This window comes from Ostrinia furnacalis, unplaced genomic scaffold (genome assembly GCF_004193835.3).
Source record: "Ostrinia furnacalis isolate ACB-3 unplaced genomic scaffold, ASM419383v2 OfSCF1913, whole genome shotgun sequence".
Taxonomy (NCBI): domain Eukaryota; kingdom Metazoa; phylum Arthropoda; class Insecta; order Lepidoptera; family Crambidae; genus Ostrinia; species Ostrinia furnacalis.
The window spans coordinates 516257-532379 of NW_021132152.1; the positions used below are offsets into that span (position 1 = coordinate 516257).

The 16123-nt window shown below is 37.4% G+C and overlaps 1 protein-coding gene across 1 annotated transcript; it reads right to left on the bottom strand.

The window, feature by feature from the left end:
- Positions 1-1338: 1338 nt before the first annotated feature.
- On the bottom strand, positions 1339-11868 carry LOC114354052 (alanine aminotransferase 2-like). Its single transcript, XM_028306307.1, has 3 exons — positions 11609-11868; positions 2456-2545; positions 1339-1452 (listed from the first exon to the last, which is right to left on the bottom strand). Exons 1-3 carry the CDS (start codon positions 11726-11728, stop codon positions 1354-1356), a joined length of 309 nt encoding a protein of 102 aa, XP_028162108.1. The 5' UTR covers positions 11729-11868; the 3' UTR covers positions 1339-1353.
- Between the last annotated feature and the right edge of the window lie 4255 nt (positions 11869-16123).

Consider the following 16123-nt stretch of genomic DNA (forward strand, 5'->3'; position numbering starts at 1 on the left):
GGTTATTGACGATTAATTATAGAGGACATTAATATCAAAGATTAATTTTTGGAACCTATGAACGAATGTTGGTAACTTTTAATCACCACAACCTTTGTTTTAAACTATGGTTGGCATCCAAGGGCGCTTGAATTGACTTTACCAAGAATCTAAATGCTTAATCAAAATCACTTATTTTAGAATCATCAACTAACTTCATTCAATTCAAGAACATCCCAATCAATGGAAACTAACATTCTAAGATTCAAACTAATAAGAATTTTATATTGTGATTTTAGTTAAGTTGAAAATCAAAGTGCCCTTATTTTACCTTTACATTAATAAACATTACCTTTTAGACCAAACGTTCTATGGGTAAAGAGAAAATCCCAATGTGTTTAGAGGAAAGTAATTACTAACATTAGCACTCTGATTTCGTGCATTAGTGGACATGTACCAAACGAAGCACGTACCTTAGTGTATAAATAAGTATAACATTCTATTGCTATTTATTTCCTCCCACGGGAGAATCAACGTCTTTCCATTACCCAGTGGACATTTCTAAAAATAAATTCAATTTATTACATTTTACCCGCAAACCACCACAAAAAACGAAAACAAGTCATTCTTAAGGAAAACGTAAATAAAATTACTTTTATTCCGTTTCCACGTAAAAAAACTTTCACGATGCACGTGATAAGTGTATTCCACACTATTTGTTATATTCAAAGGGAAGAAAATTACACAATTTTCCGGGAAAATCCAATGACGTTATCCCACAATGGTCGGGCCTAATTGATGAAATGCGTGTCGGATGTATTGTCATAATCACCTCACTGCGCCATTAAGGTGCGTAAAAACACACGAAATAGATAAAGAATTGGCAGAAAAGCTATCTATATTGTTTTTATGTTACAAAACATTCAATGATGTGCCTATTATTGACGGTACATGATAAAAAGAACTGGTATTGGGGCTTTTTAAACCCTAATTGGCTCATTAAGCTTGACATGAACAACGTACGTGAAAGGAAAAAGTGTCGTTTTTAATTACCCGACTGCGCGCAAAGTGGGTAATGTATTAAAATAAAATAGTATATTGAGTACATAGGTCCTTTCCAGGGCACTTATACACGTCCCAAATATAGCTTGCCTTACCACCACTTCAAGGTCGCGGGAAGAGCCTGGATGCGGGCAGCACAGGACCGTTAATTGCGGAAAACCTTGTGGGAGGCCTTTGTCCAGCAGTGGACGCATTTGGCTGAAACGAACGAACCACCACTTCGGGACAACATTATGGGCTGGTGCTGAGAAAAAGTGGCGGAAGAAACTGAGTCACCTTGGTCAGTCTCAATCAAATATTGATATTTGATACTCACATGCAGTCGCCCAGAATAGTGCGCACGCGCTCCTTGACGTCTGGCGGCACGTCGGCAATGGACACCAGCTGAGGACACGACGCAAGGGCCAACACCTGCGGAGAGACGTCTTTTAACAAATGAAGTTTACTTTGAACTGTATTTTAATGCTCAAGTTGTAAAAAAAAACTGCCATTCCCTTAAAACTCAAACACGTTTCAAAACAAAATGTACAGTGTATTTTATACCTAAAAACAGCAGTCTTAGTGAACCATTTGCATAATTTAACATGTCCTTTTCCAGCTGTTGATTCCAACCAAGTACTGTTTTTTTTTAAATGTAATTTACGCAACTTAATTATCTTACGTTGCACTTGCAAATCGATTAAAGTAATATTTCGAAACGGTCAAAACTGATTTCGTTATTAAACGATCGGGCTCGTAAAACGTTCCAGTTAAGTTCATTGCAAAATGAACCGTATCCTAATGAGGATATGTTACTGACTAGAGATGGGTTATACTAGGTAAAGATACTAGGTCCACCTATTCCTAGTATTTATTAATACTCGATCCAAATACCTATTCCACCTAGTACGTGATAATTTAGCATACTTGACGCGACTAGTGCGGACTAATCCACGTAATATGACTTTAAAATACTTTTTTTTTTTAATATACAACCGTAGTATGAATAATGCAATTTGAAATTGAATAATAATTCCTCCCTTCATACTTCAACAGGCTTAGGACTGTCAACTTAAAAGTTGGCGTATTTAAAAGATATCAATTTCATAAAAATATTTACATATGGTTTGACTACGTTTGTGTGCGTTTGCTTCGTCGCGCTCAAATTTGATTGGTCAGACAGAGACGGAGTGAATCTCTACGTTCGCACATAAGCTTAGAGCTTAAGCGAGAAATACTAGGTGCGCGTAATACACGACTACGGATTACGCAATAATAACCTCTATTACTTTGATGATAGGGTCGGAAATCGTGTAATTTATAAAATACTAGGTGGATCAAGTATTTTAAAAATTGGAATAGGTGCCGCCTAGTACTGTAAAATACCTAGTGTGTGGATCTGTTCTAGTAAATACGTCTCATCTCTATTACTGACCTGCCTGATGAAGGTGAAAGGTCTCTGTCCCAGCGCGTGGCAGTCGCCGATGTTGGCGCGCACCACGCGCTCGAACGGCTTCGGGACACCCTGGAATGGGACACGCATTCTTCAATAAATAAGTATTTATTATTAAGTAATAACCTACCTTACATCAAGTAAACAAATACTTGATAGTCTTGTTTAATGTATTTCCTGTATCTATTAATTGAAAAAGAGACTGACAAAGCTGACTGAGTTTCTTCCGCCACTTCTTCTCAGCACCAGCCCCTAGTGCCGACCAAGCAGCGAGTTTAGAAAATCGCCCTTAATTTGTTCATAGCTTTGTAAACACACATCACAATAATGAAATGCTTTTTACCACGTCTTAATGAAGCACACAGCTAAGGAATAAAAACTGCAATGCTCCGCAATTCTCCTCCCCCAATTCGAGGTATCCCTTAGGGTACTTATTCCTCGAAGGGAACCGTTTTGAAGCACACCTATTGAAGCGCACCTAAACTAGGTATTCCTCAAAACTCATAGGCAACCATAGGGCCTAAAGGCCCTACTTTATAGATATTTTTCTTATCTCCTAGCTTTTGCCCGCGGCTTCACCCGCGTGTAATTTAGTTTGTCACATAACGTCATAAATTATAGCCTATATGTTATTCTGGGTTATAAACAATAAGTAAAGTTTCATCAAAATCCGGTCAGTAGGTAGTTTTTGCGTCAAAGAGTAACAAACATCCAGACATCCAAACTTTCGCATTTGTAATTTATAATATTAATTAGGATAGAAAGTAAGATAGGAAGTAGGAAATACACTGCAGCGTTTGCTGATCTAACAAATAGGTAGATATCACTTGTTGTTTAAGAATATCTTAGATGCTACGATGTTTCATGGCTACTAGGTACTTAATACTGTACTACTATACCTACAGTACTGAGTACAGAAAAGATAAGAAGTTCGATTAGTATTAATAGTAAACACACTATCTGCTAGACCTTTGTGCCCCGGTTTGAATGTCATAGGCTCTAATCTAATTACCTACATCATTTTTATGAAAAGTTAAGTACTAATGCACGTCTTTCATTCGTTATCAACAGCTTAACATGAATTGAATAAATCTGATTTTCACCGGCTGTAGTAAAAAAATATTTTCTTACGTCTGATTTAAAATTACTCGAATTAATCTCAAATTAAAAAAATATATTCAAGACGGAAGGTAACGTAATTTTCGGATGTAACAATATTCAAACATTAAACAAACTTAACTTGGTAGACGATCTTTGTCTGAGACTGCACAAGCATCTTAAGGCGTGATATAAAAAGTTTTTCTTACGAAAAGCGAATTGTAAGCACTTTCCAGCCCACAGTCGCAGACAGCGGATGCAACGAACGTCAGACCCGACGTCACCAGCCAGACGGGGACTACGCCCCAGGCTGTGATGAAGTTACGCTAGCTCCTCTTACCCATCAAACTCGTCTGATGCGAACATTTTCAATGTATTTTTGTAGAAGAGCTAAGTAAGCGTTTCTGATAGTTTTAATTTACATTTTAGGATTAGATTTCATGATTACGTAGCATTTTCTTTTAATTCATTATTTGTAGTGCTAATACTTATGTAGATTCTTAATAAAAATATGGGACTAATGCGGCATTAGTCCAAAACAGGCATTAGTAATGCCTGTTTTCACCATCAATTCCTAATTTTTGAGTGACCTCTTTGAGAAAAAAATTCCTGTCATGTGTTAGGTACCATAAGGGTCACTTAAAAATTAGGGACTGATGGTGAAAACGGACATAAACCGCTTAAAAATGTAGTGACAAAAATCCGGTGTCAAATATAAAATAAATCGAGTAATCTTTGTCACGAACGCGGACGTTCAGTGTACCTACCATGAGTTTACGTTAGGTGTGCTCGCTAGCGAGTACGTCAAAAATCTCTATGAAGATTTTGTTTCTTGAAAGTAGCCACTAGGGGCGCTGCACAATATGTCATACAATTAAATGTCATTTTTTACGCAGTCGCTAGCGAGCACACCTAACGTAAACTCACTGAAATGCAAACAAACGATGCAACTAAAAACGTTAGAAATTCCACACCGGATATCTGTATAGCGCATAAAAACACACATGAATAAAATAACAGATCGCAATCCATTCCCGTCGTTTTATGTCCCGTGGCACAAAAACTATGGCAATAAAAATTGTTCAATGCTCATATTTTATCGGGACGAGCGGCGGTCGTGGACGCCGGCGCCTGGGCAGGCCGGGCCCAGGGCAATCTAGGGTCAATAATGCAAGCCTAGGGTCATATGCAGATACGCGAACGCTCAAGAAAGACTCAGTGACTTGTTTGTGCTTAAAAACATTATTTAATGAAGCACCTATTACAGCTCTAAATATAAGATGAAAAAGATAGTTATTACAGAATTTAGTTTGATGTGCTGGATCATTGTAGGTACATAAGTCCAACATAGAATTGACAGAAAGGATTGCAAGACTAGGTACGTCTTAATTCTACTTCCTACTAATATTATAAATGCGCAAGTTTGTATGGATGTCTGGATGTTTGTTACTCTTTCACGCAAAAACTACTGAAGGGATTTTAATGAAACAACAGTATTATTGTTTATAACTATAATTTATGCCGATCTGTGACAAACTTATTTTCACGCGAGTGAAGCCGCGGGCAAAAGTTAGTAAGACTTAAAGAATGAACTACTTATCTGAAATAGGTTTACTGAAATTACTAGGGCACAGAAAGATTACTTATAGTGTCAATTTGTCAAGTAAGGTTTGTAGCATTGCCAAAACCTATTCCGCGCCAATAATAGACCACTACAATACGATCTTTTTTCAAGCAATAATAGGGCGCCCCTGCCACCCCCTGACTTCAGCCCTGTCCCCAATTCTTTTGAAGTGCGGAATCGTTAAAGCCGGCATCGGTCACAATCAAATGTAAATACAGGACAGGAATGCATTTTACTACCGGCTCTCCGTCCCCACACATCGACAACCCGTGTTATGTCCCAGTGGACCAAGAATCAGTGGGCCCACATAACGCGAATTCGGTCACGCACACAGATGTATTGGTGACGTAAAATAAATCGTAAATGACGTTTATTTTCCACCCCAGATCCCCCCTATCGCAGCTTTGGGACGTTTGTGTTATCTAATGCAGAATAGAAACATCACTCTTTTTCCCGGAAGCTGAATTTTAGGTATTGAGTCTTCGGATTTGGGTCTTGGTTTTTTTTTGACATTTCAATTCAAATAATTTTATTTGAAATTTAAATGGTTAAAGGGAGAATTTTCTAACTGAAGTCCCATTGTTTTAGAATCTTTTAATCAATAAACATGCTACATTTGATTTAAACTTTGAATGTGATCGGTAGGTACCGCGATAACTGAGAGCAAATCGATGACTGATTGGCATCTGTACGAGTATAATGGCTCTACCCTCGACTATCTGAAGGGCTCCTGAACTCTTGATAGAGATCGACCCAGAGATTTATCTCGCGATGCTGTAAGTTACGCATTACTTTATTATTACAAAATCTGCTTTTTATTTGCAATATTTGGCCCTCATTGTTGACCCGAAGCAATGGTAGAGTTAAATACCTATCTAAATAAGCCATGTATAGAGCTTTTGGCATAAGCTGAAATTCACACACACCACGGATTATTTTACTACTATCTTTACATATTACGGGTATTTCTAGTAAAGTATGTACCTAACTGTGCATATAGTCCAGTCAATGAATGCCTTAACGACGGTGTAGAGAGAAATCCGTGGAACACAATTTCTGACCTCGGGACTTTATTTAGCCTAGTTAGGTGGTGAACATAGCAAAAGTCCCCGCCCTTAGCCCTTGAGCCGGCGGGGAGAGGGGGGTTTAAAGGTACCACTTTTCGGTTTTTCGCTTAATCCTCGGAAACTATGCGTCCTAGTGACATGACTACTATGAACCAAAAAAAGCTTATTCAATTTGCTACAGGTGAGACCGTCAAGTTTTTCTATATCTTGTATAGTTTTTGCGGCATCTGCTCTAGAAGGTCTGTAAAATTGGAAATTTTATTGTTGTCTTACATGTTCCTTTCAGGAGAAAATCGACTAAATCAACATTGAGCAAACACTATAGACATGCGGGAGCATGTTAAGCCTAGTTCCATGGAGGGGACTGCACCGTGCGTATATTTAGACGAACCAATTAGAGCCACTTTTGACTCCTCATCATTCAAAAACTACTGTGCATTAACACTTCAAATTTGGCTCATGTATTGAGACTTGCAAGATATACATCAGCTTCAAATTTCATAAATATACCTCAAACGGTTATTTAGGTATTGACGTTCAAAAATCGATATTTAGAGCACTACTATCTATCTATCACATGTGAAATGTTAAAATTTACTGGTTTTTTATTTGTTCCTTTGTATTTACATAACTACCTTTCTGGATGCCAAATTTGAACCTTCGAGGTCATCTGGAAGTGGTTAGAATTTGGTCTATAGGTCAGACATGTAGATTTTTGGACGTCAATATCTAAAGAACCGTTTGAGGCATATTTATGAAATTTGAAACTGATGTATATCTTGCAAGTCTCAACACATGAGCCAAATTTGAAGTGTTAATGCACAGTAGTTTTTGAGTGATGAGGAGTCAAAAGTGGCTCAAAGTGATTCGTCTAAATATACGCACGGTGTAGTCCCCTCGCTGGAACTAGGCTTAACATGCTCCCGCATGTCTATAGTGTTTGCTCAATGTTGATTTAGTCGATTTTCTCCTGATGGGAACATGTAAGACAAAAATAAAATTTCCAATATTACAGACCTTCTAGAGCAGATGCCGCGAAAACTATACAATTTATAGAAAAACTTGTCTTTCTAATCTTTAGCAAATTGAATAAGCTTTTTTTGGTTCATAGTAGTCATGTCACTAGGACGCATAGTTTCCGAGGATTAAGCCCAAAACCGAAAAGTGGCACCTTTAACTCCTCGCCGGCTCAAGGGCTAAGGGCGGGGACTTTTGCTATGTTCACCTCCTAACTAGTCTAAATAAAGTCCTGAAGTCAGAAATTGTGTTCTACAGTTTTCCATCTATAATGCTTTATTGACTGGACTAATAATTATTTTAATAAAAACCCAACTCTATTAATTAATATTTTATTTGGAAAATAGATAAAGTTAAAATATTAGGTATACCTACACCTACTACATATTTAGGACAAATATTTACAAATAAAAAATGTGTCCCAAATCGCTGTCCAAGCAACGCGACATGGTGCCCAGAATGCTGGCTGCATTTCCGCGCTGAATGGCCAAACTGATTCTTTGGCCAAGAAATGCGCCAGCTCTTCTATCACCTGTACAGTCAATCAGCCGCTTGGCTAATTCCCTGTACAGACGATGAGCACTTGGTCCCCACGGACCTAGCGTCTCGACCCCAGATGGCTCAAACATGTAGGTATACTACTAAGACCTACCTACATATTTGCGCTTCTTGAGGGATTCCGCTGATGCAGCAGCAGTACCAGCCCATTATTACAGATAGTTAATCACGTAGTTCCTTAAAGCAATGCAACATATTATTACATAGTGCTTTACATTATGTGCCAACTGAACATATAAGTAACATAATAGTTGTTTATCAGTGGCATCGACTCCGAGCCAATGCACGTTTTATTACGTGTTACTTTATTATGAAAAATCTGTGCAACGGCAACAATACGAGGAAAACGCTATTCCTTTGAAATACTGATTGGATGAGGTGAAATCCTTTTCCAAGAATGTGGGTAATACAGTTGGTAACACATAGATTTATACAATTTTGTTGCAAAATAACACATTATTTACTTAGGTATTACGATTACTGTAGCATTTCAGATACCAAAGGTTTCCTTGATTATGCCGTCGGCCCGTCAAAATAAATTATCTACCTAATTACGTGGGTAATTTCAGTAGGTTTTGTGTTACCTACTTGACGAGATATTTTGAAATTGAACTCTTTCTCTCTAAAAAGGACTATCAGATCACGAAGCGATCGGGGAAATAAGTAGGTAGTTTAGAATCGTCTTCCTGTTTAGTCATAGTCATAGTCATAGTCATTTATTCCATAAACAATAACATTATCGTTATTAGACTAGATAACCTACTTTCAGGAAGTGAAGTTGAATCAAAACACGCGTAGCGGCGCATTATTTGTGCGTATCCCGCTCCCTTGCGGAGTTGCGGCAATAAAAACATATTTTCGCGGGCCGAGTTATGTTAGTTTCGCAATAAGCGAGATTTATCGCGCTGTTTGCGAGTCGCGCGCGTGTCGCGTCGCGCGTGACGCGCCCGCGACATGGCCTAGGGATGTTAGGGAAGCCTACCCTACAACCCTGGCATTGAATCGAAGTGATTCAAAGCTCTTTAATTGAAATGTTCAGTTCATTACAAGTAATAGTTTTTAGATTTTTAGCTTGCAAAATATAAAACTTACTTACTTCTAAGTTCTATTAATGTTGCACCTGTGACCACACATTAACTGATAAAACCTAAAAAGTTAGAATGCTTTTTCTATACCTACTACCTATTATGTACATTATTATTTACGGTATTATTGGTAGTTATTTAGGTAATTACTTATTTAAATTTGAAGAATATGGAACTATAAGCGTGTCATATTAAGGCAGGATACTCGCGATGGGCATGCTTGTCTTTTTTATTAGTTATAGTGAGTGAAGACCACACAAGAACTACGTTTTACCATTTTCATTGCTATTTAATTGACTTTCAGCTATCTTCCTTTGAACTTCCTGAGAGCTTTTCTAATCTCAGTAGAATTATCATACATTTTCTTATCAAATGTTGGTGCCTACATCTTCCTATTATAGTATTATCTGACCCCGCGTTCTACTAGGTACTCATCCCATCACTACTCGTAGACAATGTCTTTTGTTGCTTCCCCAGAACTATGTCCTTGTGAGATTCTTTTTATTATGCCCTATAAAACATCCTCTGCATGGGCTTTCTCATCGGTCGCGATATTTGTTATCCTTCATGGGCTGTAATATCAGCGGTATTGACGCGACGGACCGCTTACTTATTTATTGGTTTGTGAACTGTGTGACAAGCTTTATTTGCCGATCGAGAGTCGGGCTTATTGTGAATCTTTGGAAGATGCCGCAATATAATACTTAAGTTCGGGTGAAACCCTTTGCTACCCTACGTGACTCTGCTCCCACGCACAGCTACAGTTACCAAGCTTTGATATTGATACAATCAATAAGTAGGTACCTAGTTACCAACGTGATATAAGGGAATAAATATCTACCTATCTGTGAACTTATTTGAATGTGCTAGAATGGCATTGGTTGAACTTGTTTATTTTAAGATCATTTCACTTAACCCTTCATNGCCGTGCCCCCAGATTTATCGCGCTGTTTGCGAGTCGCGCGCGTGTCGCGTCGCGCGTGACGCGCCCGCGACATGGCCTAGGGATGTTAGGGAAGCCTACCCTACAACCCTGGCATTGAATCGAAGTGATTCAAAGCTCTGTAATTGAAATGTTCAGTTCATGACAAGTAATAGTTTTTTCTTTAGCTTGCAAAATATAAAACCTAAACTTCTAAGTTCTATTAATGTTGCACTTGTGACCTTTTACTACCAGATTGCTAGTTATTTCATTAATTATTTAATTTAAAGTAATATGGAACTATGGAACCCTGTGCGTGTCGGGATACTCGCGATGGGCATGCTTGACTTTTTTATTATTTCTTATAGTGAGTGGTGGTGACCACACGAGAACTACTTTTTACCATTTTCATATGCTGTATTAATTGACTTTCAGCTATCATCGTTCTTTTGAACTTTCTGAGAGGAAATAATACGGAAGCTTTTCTAATCTCAGTAGATTATTATGAATTTTCTTATCAAATGTTGGTGCCTACATCTTCCTATTATAAAATTATCTGACAGGCGGCAGGCCACACCCCGCGTATCCCATCACTACTTACTCGTAGACAATGTCTTTTGTTACTTCCCCAGAACTATGTCCTTGTGAGATTCTTTTTATTATGCCCTATAAAACATCCTCTGCATGGGCTTTCTCATCGGTCGCGATATTTGTTATCCTTCAAGGGCTGTAATATCAACGGTATTGACGCGACGGACCGCTTATTTATTGGTTTGTGAACTGTGTGACAAGCGTTATTGGCCGATCGAGAATCGGGCTTATTGTGAATCTTTTTTGAAAATGCCGCAATACCTATAATACTTAAGTTCGGGTGAAACCCTTTGCTACCCTACGTGACTCTGCTCCCACGCACAGCTACAGTTACCAAGCTTTGATATTGATACAATCGATATCTACCTATCTGTGAACTTGATTGAATGTGTTAGATTCCCTGGCATTGGTTGAACTGGTTTATTTTAGGATCATAGGATACCAAACAAAATTATTAAAATTAATTTGATTAATTTTAACAGGTTATAACGCGATAGGCGGTTAGGTTAATGAAATAAATTACCTGTATTTGCCGGACGTTTTGTGTAAAAACGCGAAAGTTTAAAATATTTTTAAAATTACTAGCCGTGTGGTGACGGCAGAGTAGAATACATTTGTCACCAACCCCTACTCTTCCCGCGGGTGTCGTAAGAGGCGACTTAGGGACTACACATCAAACAGAGAATGGGCAGCAGCGCTCTCTGAAAAACATCAATCCTTTAAACTGCGATCTCCAACCCGCCTGCCAAGCGTGGAGATTATGGCAAAACCCCCCAAAAAAGGGCTGTTGATGATGATGATTGATGATTTTTAAAATTAAGTTTGCAACTTGTTATGATTGACTAATTACTACTGACGCAGCCTTAAGTACCTACCTATACAACCTTAAAATGTTATTTATACCTTCCTGAGTGTTGACTCGAAACCAACGGACGGAAAAATTGCACATGCAATGACCAATACCTACCAGAGGCAGTAAACAGGCCCAACGTAACCTTTGTTTACTCGAAAAATCCAAATAAGTACTTTTCTGATAAATTCTTAGAAGTGTCGCCTGGGATTCGAACCCAGCATCCTATCAATGTCGAACGTAGCTACTTACGATCAATGTCGAACGTACTTTATTGAGTAACTATTACTTATCTAGTATCAAATTAAACCTGACTGACTAACCTTCACCAGTTCCCTCTCGATCTGAGCAGCCCGGTCCACTATGGGCCCTCGCACCGCGTACCGCACATTCAGCAAATTTTGGTTGATGTTTTCAGAAGTGATGGTGTTTTCCAGCTTCATTGTGATGACAAATTAAAACAACTGCGCGATAAATCAAAGTTCGGAATCTTGAGTTACTTAAGTAACTGCTTATCGATGCAGAAACCGATCGACACGGTATGCAGTGCGCGCGCGCCTATTGATATGCGTTCCCAAACAGGCTGCGGTTAGTTTTTATTTCGCTGCAACTTAGTGACGTCGCTTGTGACCGTTGTCCCGATTTTTATCAATATCTTTTCATACTGGGACAGTGACAGGGAAATAACTTGACTTTGGTAACAAAAAACGTGACACAAGTTCAAAAACGTAAAGAATTGTAATTATAGTAGGTAGGCACCTTAATATGTTTATATTTTTTAAAACATGGTTTTCTATAAAAAAGAACGGTCACGCCCCATACAAAAAAAACCCAGACCCGACAGAAACGAGACATACCTCAGTTTTTTTGTCATGTCTTAATTAGTTAAATTATATATTTTTTATATTCGAAATCTATGTATAACACCAAAATATTACCCTTTGTTTTTGTTTAGGCGTTATACAAAAACTAATACAAAATGCTTATTTATCACCAAAATCGGTAAATGTATGATCTAAATGTCTATTATAGCTGCTATGGAATGTATTTAGGTGACCTGGAGATACAGCCGGATTATACAGGGTGGTTATACATATGGAACGATAAGTGATCTCACTCGATTATTTCTAAACTATACAAGATATCGAAAAACTAGTTACTGATTCTGAAAGTGCTTCACGAGCTCTTTCAAATGGTACCATTAATAGGGTACAGATTATGGAAGCTGGTAACATAGAATTTTTGGATTTTGTAACTTATTATTTTTTCCACCCTGTATAATCCGGCTATATCTCCAGGTCACCTAGATACATTCCATAGCAGCTGTAATAGACATTTAGGTACATACATTTACCAATTTTGGTGATAAATAGGCATTTTGTATTCGTTTTTGTATAACGCCTAAACAAAAACAAAGGGTAATATTTTGGTGTTATACATAGATTTCGAAAATAAAAAATATATAATTTAACTTATTAAGACATGACAAAAAAACTGAGGTATGTGTCGTTTCTGTCGGGCCTGGGTCACAGATGACCGTTCTTCTTTATATTTATCTAATAAACTTATTTAAATAAGCATGAGACAAGTAGGATAATATACGTACGTACGTACCTAGATCATTTTTATTAAAAAAAAAATTAGTTTGAAATTAATTAAGTAAAAAAACTGTAAAAGTTCAACGTAAATTTAAATATCCATAAATCATGACTTCTTACGATTAACTTATAATGAACTCGTAAGAAGATCACCATAGCCCTATATCCTGATTAATGCAAGTCATAAGTTAAATAAAATTAATTGTCCCGTTCCAAAAATTGTCCCAACATTTGATAACCGCCATCATTCCTACCACATCTTTGGTATTGTTTACATCTGATCAGGGTAGGGGGATATACCCTCGCGATCGATATTTTTCCTGCCGATAGCGCGGGTCAAAGATGTCTGCCAATACTTGCAGACAATTTGCGCCTAAGATAGTACCTACCTACTTGTTAGTGTACTCACGTTTAGTATAATTAAGATAGTGAATCCCCTAAGTCACAGCACCGAAATTGTAAGATGATTGATGCATCGAATTTCCTGGTATAATCTACGGTCGTAGGTACATTACTTTTTCAGTCTGTGATTTTGGCTAAGTAGGTACCTACGTACGTATTTCTAATGAGTATTTTTCCTGTTGTCAAAGTGAAAACATTGTCTTTAGACAATAAGGGTCCGGTTTCCACCAAGGGAGTGTAGCCGAGCGGAGAAGTTTTTTTTAATGCATTACAAGGCAGGAAGGTATTTGACCGCAATCGCATCTGATGTTATATGGGATGCAGGATGAAGTGTTTTGAATAACCAATCAGATTTATTTTTATTTCTCCTCTCCGCTCCGCACTTCTCCGCTATGCTCCGCTCCGCTCCGCCATGGTGGAAACCCGGCATAGTACATTTTATACTATAAGTGGCAGTTTAACCTTAAGCTTTTTGATGAAGATTTCAGTAATAAAATTCTAATTACTTAATGCTCTTTAGTACATCATCAATGCATACAGTTGCAGTGCGCCACGCAACAGCTACGCCAATACTGATGTTGTTCAAGGTATTTTTTAAACTTTTTTATTACATCATCGGAAAAAACAAAACAACATCTGAATCATTATTATTGAATTACCATCTAATAAAACAGTTCCAAGTAAGCGAAAGTAAACAGATATTGCTAAAGTTATTTGCAGTTGCAATAAAGGGAATGAGGAGTATCCCTTAATATTTAAAATTACTTAAACAATATTATTCATTAAAATTCATTTTATTTTTGCAAGTTTTTAAAAGGATTTTTTTTTACACGTCCCAGTATCCCCCTACCCCTATCACAGCTTCGGGACAATAAATGGGTCATTGCTGAGAAGAAGCAGCGGCCAGCGCAACAAACTCAGTCATTAATAAATTAAAAAGGGGCTGACAATAATATTGTCATCCTCTTTTACAATTTATTAATTTTATAATCAACAATCTACACCTACTATCTATCTATACTAATAATATAAATGCGAAAGTAACTCTGTCTGTCTTGCTTTCACGCCTAAACCACTGAACCGATTTTGATGAAATTTGGCATAGAGATAGTTTAAGTCCCGGGAAAGGACATAGAATTTTATCCCGATATTTGAAACAGGGACACGCGCGTTAGTTTTTCTGTGACAGACAAAATTCCACGCGAGCGAAGCCGCGGGCGGAAAGCTACTTAATTATAAAGGTAGGTATATGAACACGTGGCATTCATGGCATTGCTTGTCAACATTGGTTATTCGAAATGACGAAACAGAAGTAGGTAGGTACCTACAACCTATCAAGTAAGCCCTTTAAGTGACAAGTTATAGTTACGCAATATGAAAATAAAAATAGAAAGTGGATTTTCTGCATCGNCCCCTAATCCCACCCCTGGAGCTGCTTCAAGTGAGGGTAGCCCCCCCCCCCCCTGAAAACAACCCCAGATACGCCAATGACTCATAATAAAAAGTAAGTAATTAATTAATTTCTTAGGTAGGTAAGTATTAAAAACTAAAAAATATGTCGATGTCTTTGATGGTATGTGTCATAAAAGTACCTAACACTATACATTTATACATCACGAACTTGGAAAAAAGTAACAATAATACGGTTTCTTGTTTCGTGATACTGATTATTCCAAATTCCCCAAGTAAAATTCATGGATTATTGTCAAATTGTGTCAATTAACTATTATCTATCTCATATACAATACAAATAAACAAATATAAATAAAACATATCGAGATAAAACCAAAATTACGTTGGTAGTACTTACGCTAATTTCTCTTAAAATAGGTCATTTATGTGAACTTCAAACTCGTGTCATATAGATTCTAGTGAACGAAACATATACCGAATTTAGGTCATGAGAAACTTAAATAATTGTATTATTTGTTTCGTAACTTACATTTAAATTATCATAAATAATTATTTAAAAACCAAGCATCAAAATGTTATCCATAATATCCTTGATTCGGTAGTGTCACGAAATAGGGGACACCCGAGAAAAAATATGTACGCTATTTCGTGAGTCAATTAATCGCAATTTTAAAGGAATTCTACGTTTTCTTATAACTTTTTTCTTAGCCAAATCAATTGTCAAGGAACAGATGAAACCACTATTATAAGTTTTATTCAAATGGACGTTCCTTTGCCTTTCTATAAGCTTAAGAAGTTGGAGCGCTAACCTTACGGTGAGAGCAACCTTTTCACGCCGCACGGCTGATTTTGGCTCTCTGAGAGTTTGAAGCTTCGTATTGCTCTCATTTTTGGCGCCACAATGTTGGTACTTGGTTTTTTAGATAGCTTAAAGTATAGAGTATTTGTAGTGATGAAGATTTTTTATAAATAATATTCCATTTGCTTATTATTTGAGCTAGAAAAAAAACTTACGAACTTACGTACTATCACGAACTAGTAGCCGTTTACCTTAATCGTTTTTGAAGAAAATACTAGAATTTTATGAAAACAAGCTAGGTAGATTACTTACCTAGCTTGACCCCGGGTTGGTGACCCGGCTAACTGCCAAGGTTAGTAGTAGTGCTATTATAAATTTTCCCCCACAGGGTTATTATCCCTTCTGACCCACCGCACTACTAAACCACACTACCAGTAGTGTCGTGGGGAATATTTTTTCCCTTCTACACTACCAAGCCAGTAGTGTCGTGGGTAATTTTTAATGGCCTTACATCTTCATTCCCATCGACACTACTACCATAACTAAATGTAAAATTTGTAAAATTTTGGATTGTTTTGTATTAAATTACGTCTATATGCAACCCTAACCTCTGTGCAATTTTGCAG

What these genes read in the sequence shown, in the direction of transcription:
- LOC114354052 (XM_028306307.1), bottom strand. Translation starts at nt 11,728, where the DNA reads ATGAAGCTGGAAAACACCATCACTTCTGAAAACATCAACCAAAATTTG. An exon ending in TCGAGAGGGAACTGGTGAAG is followed by an intron (nt 2,546 to 11,608) that starts GTTAGTCAGTCA and finishes GTCCCATTCCAG; the next exon opens with GGTGTCCCGAAGCCGTTCGA. An exon ending in CTTTCACCTTCATCAGGCAG is followed by an intron (nt 1,453 to 2,455) that starts GTCAGTAATAGA and finishes GTCTCTCCGCAG; the next exon opens with GTGTTGGCCCTTGCGTCGTG.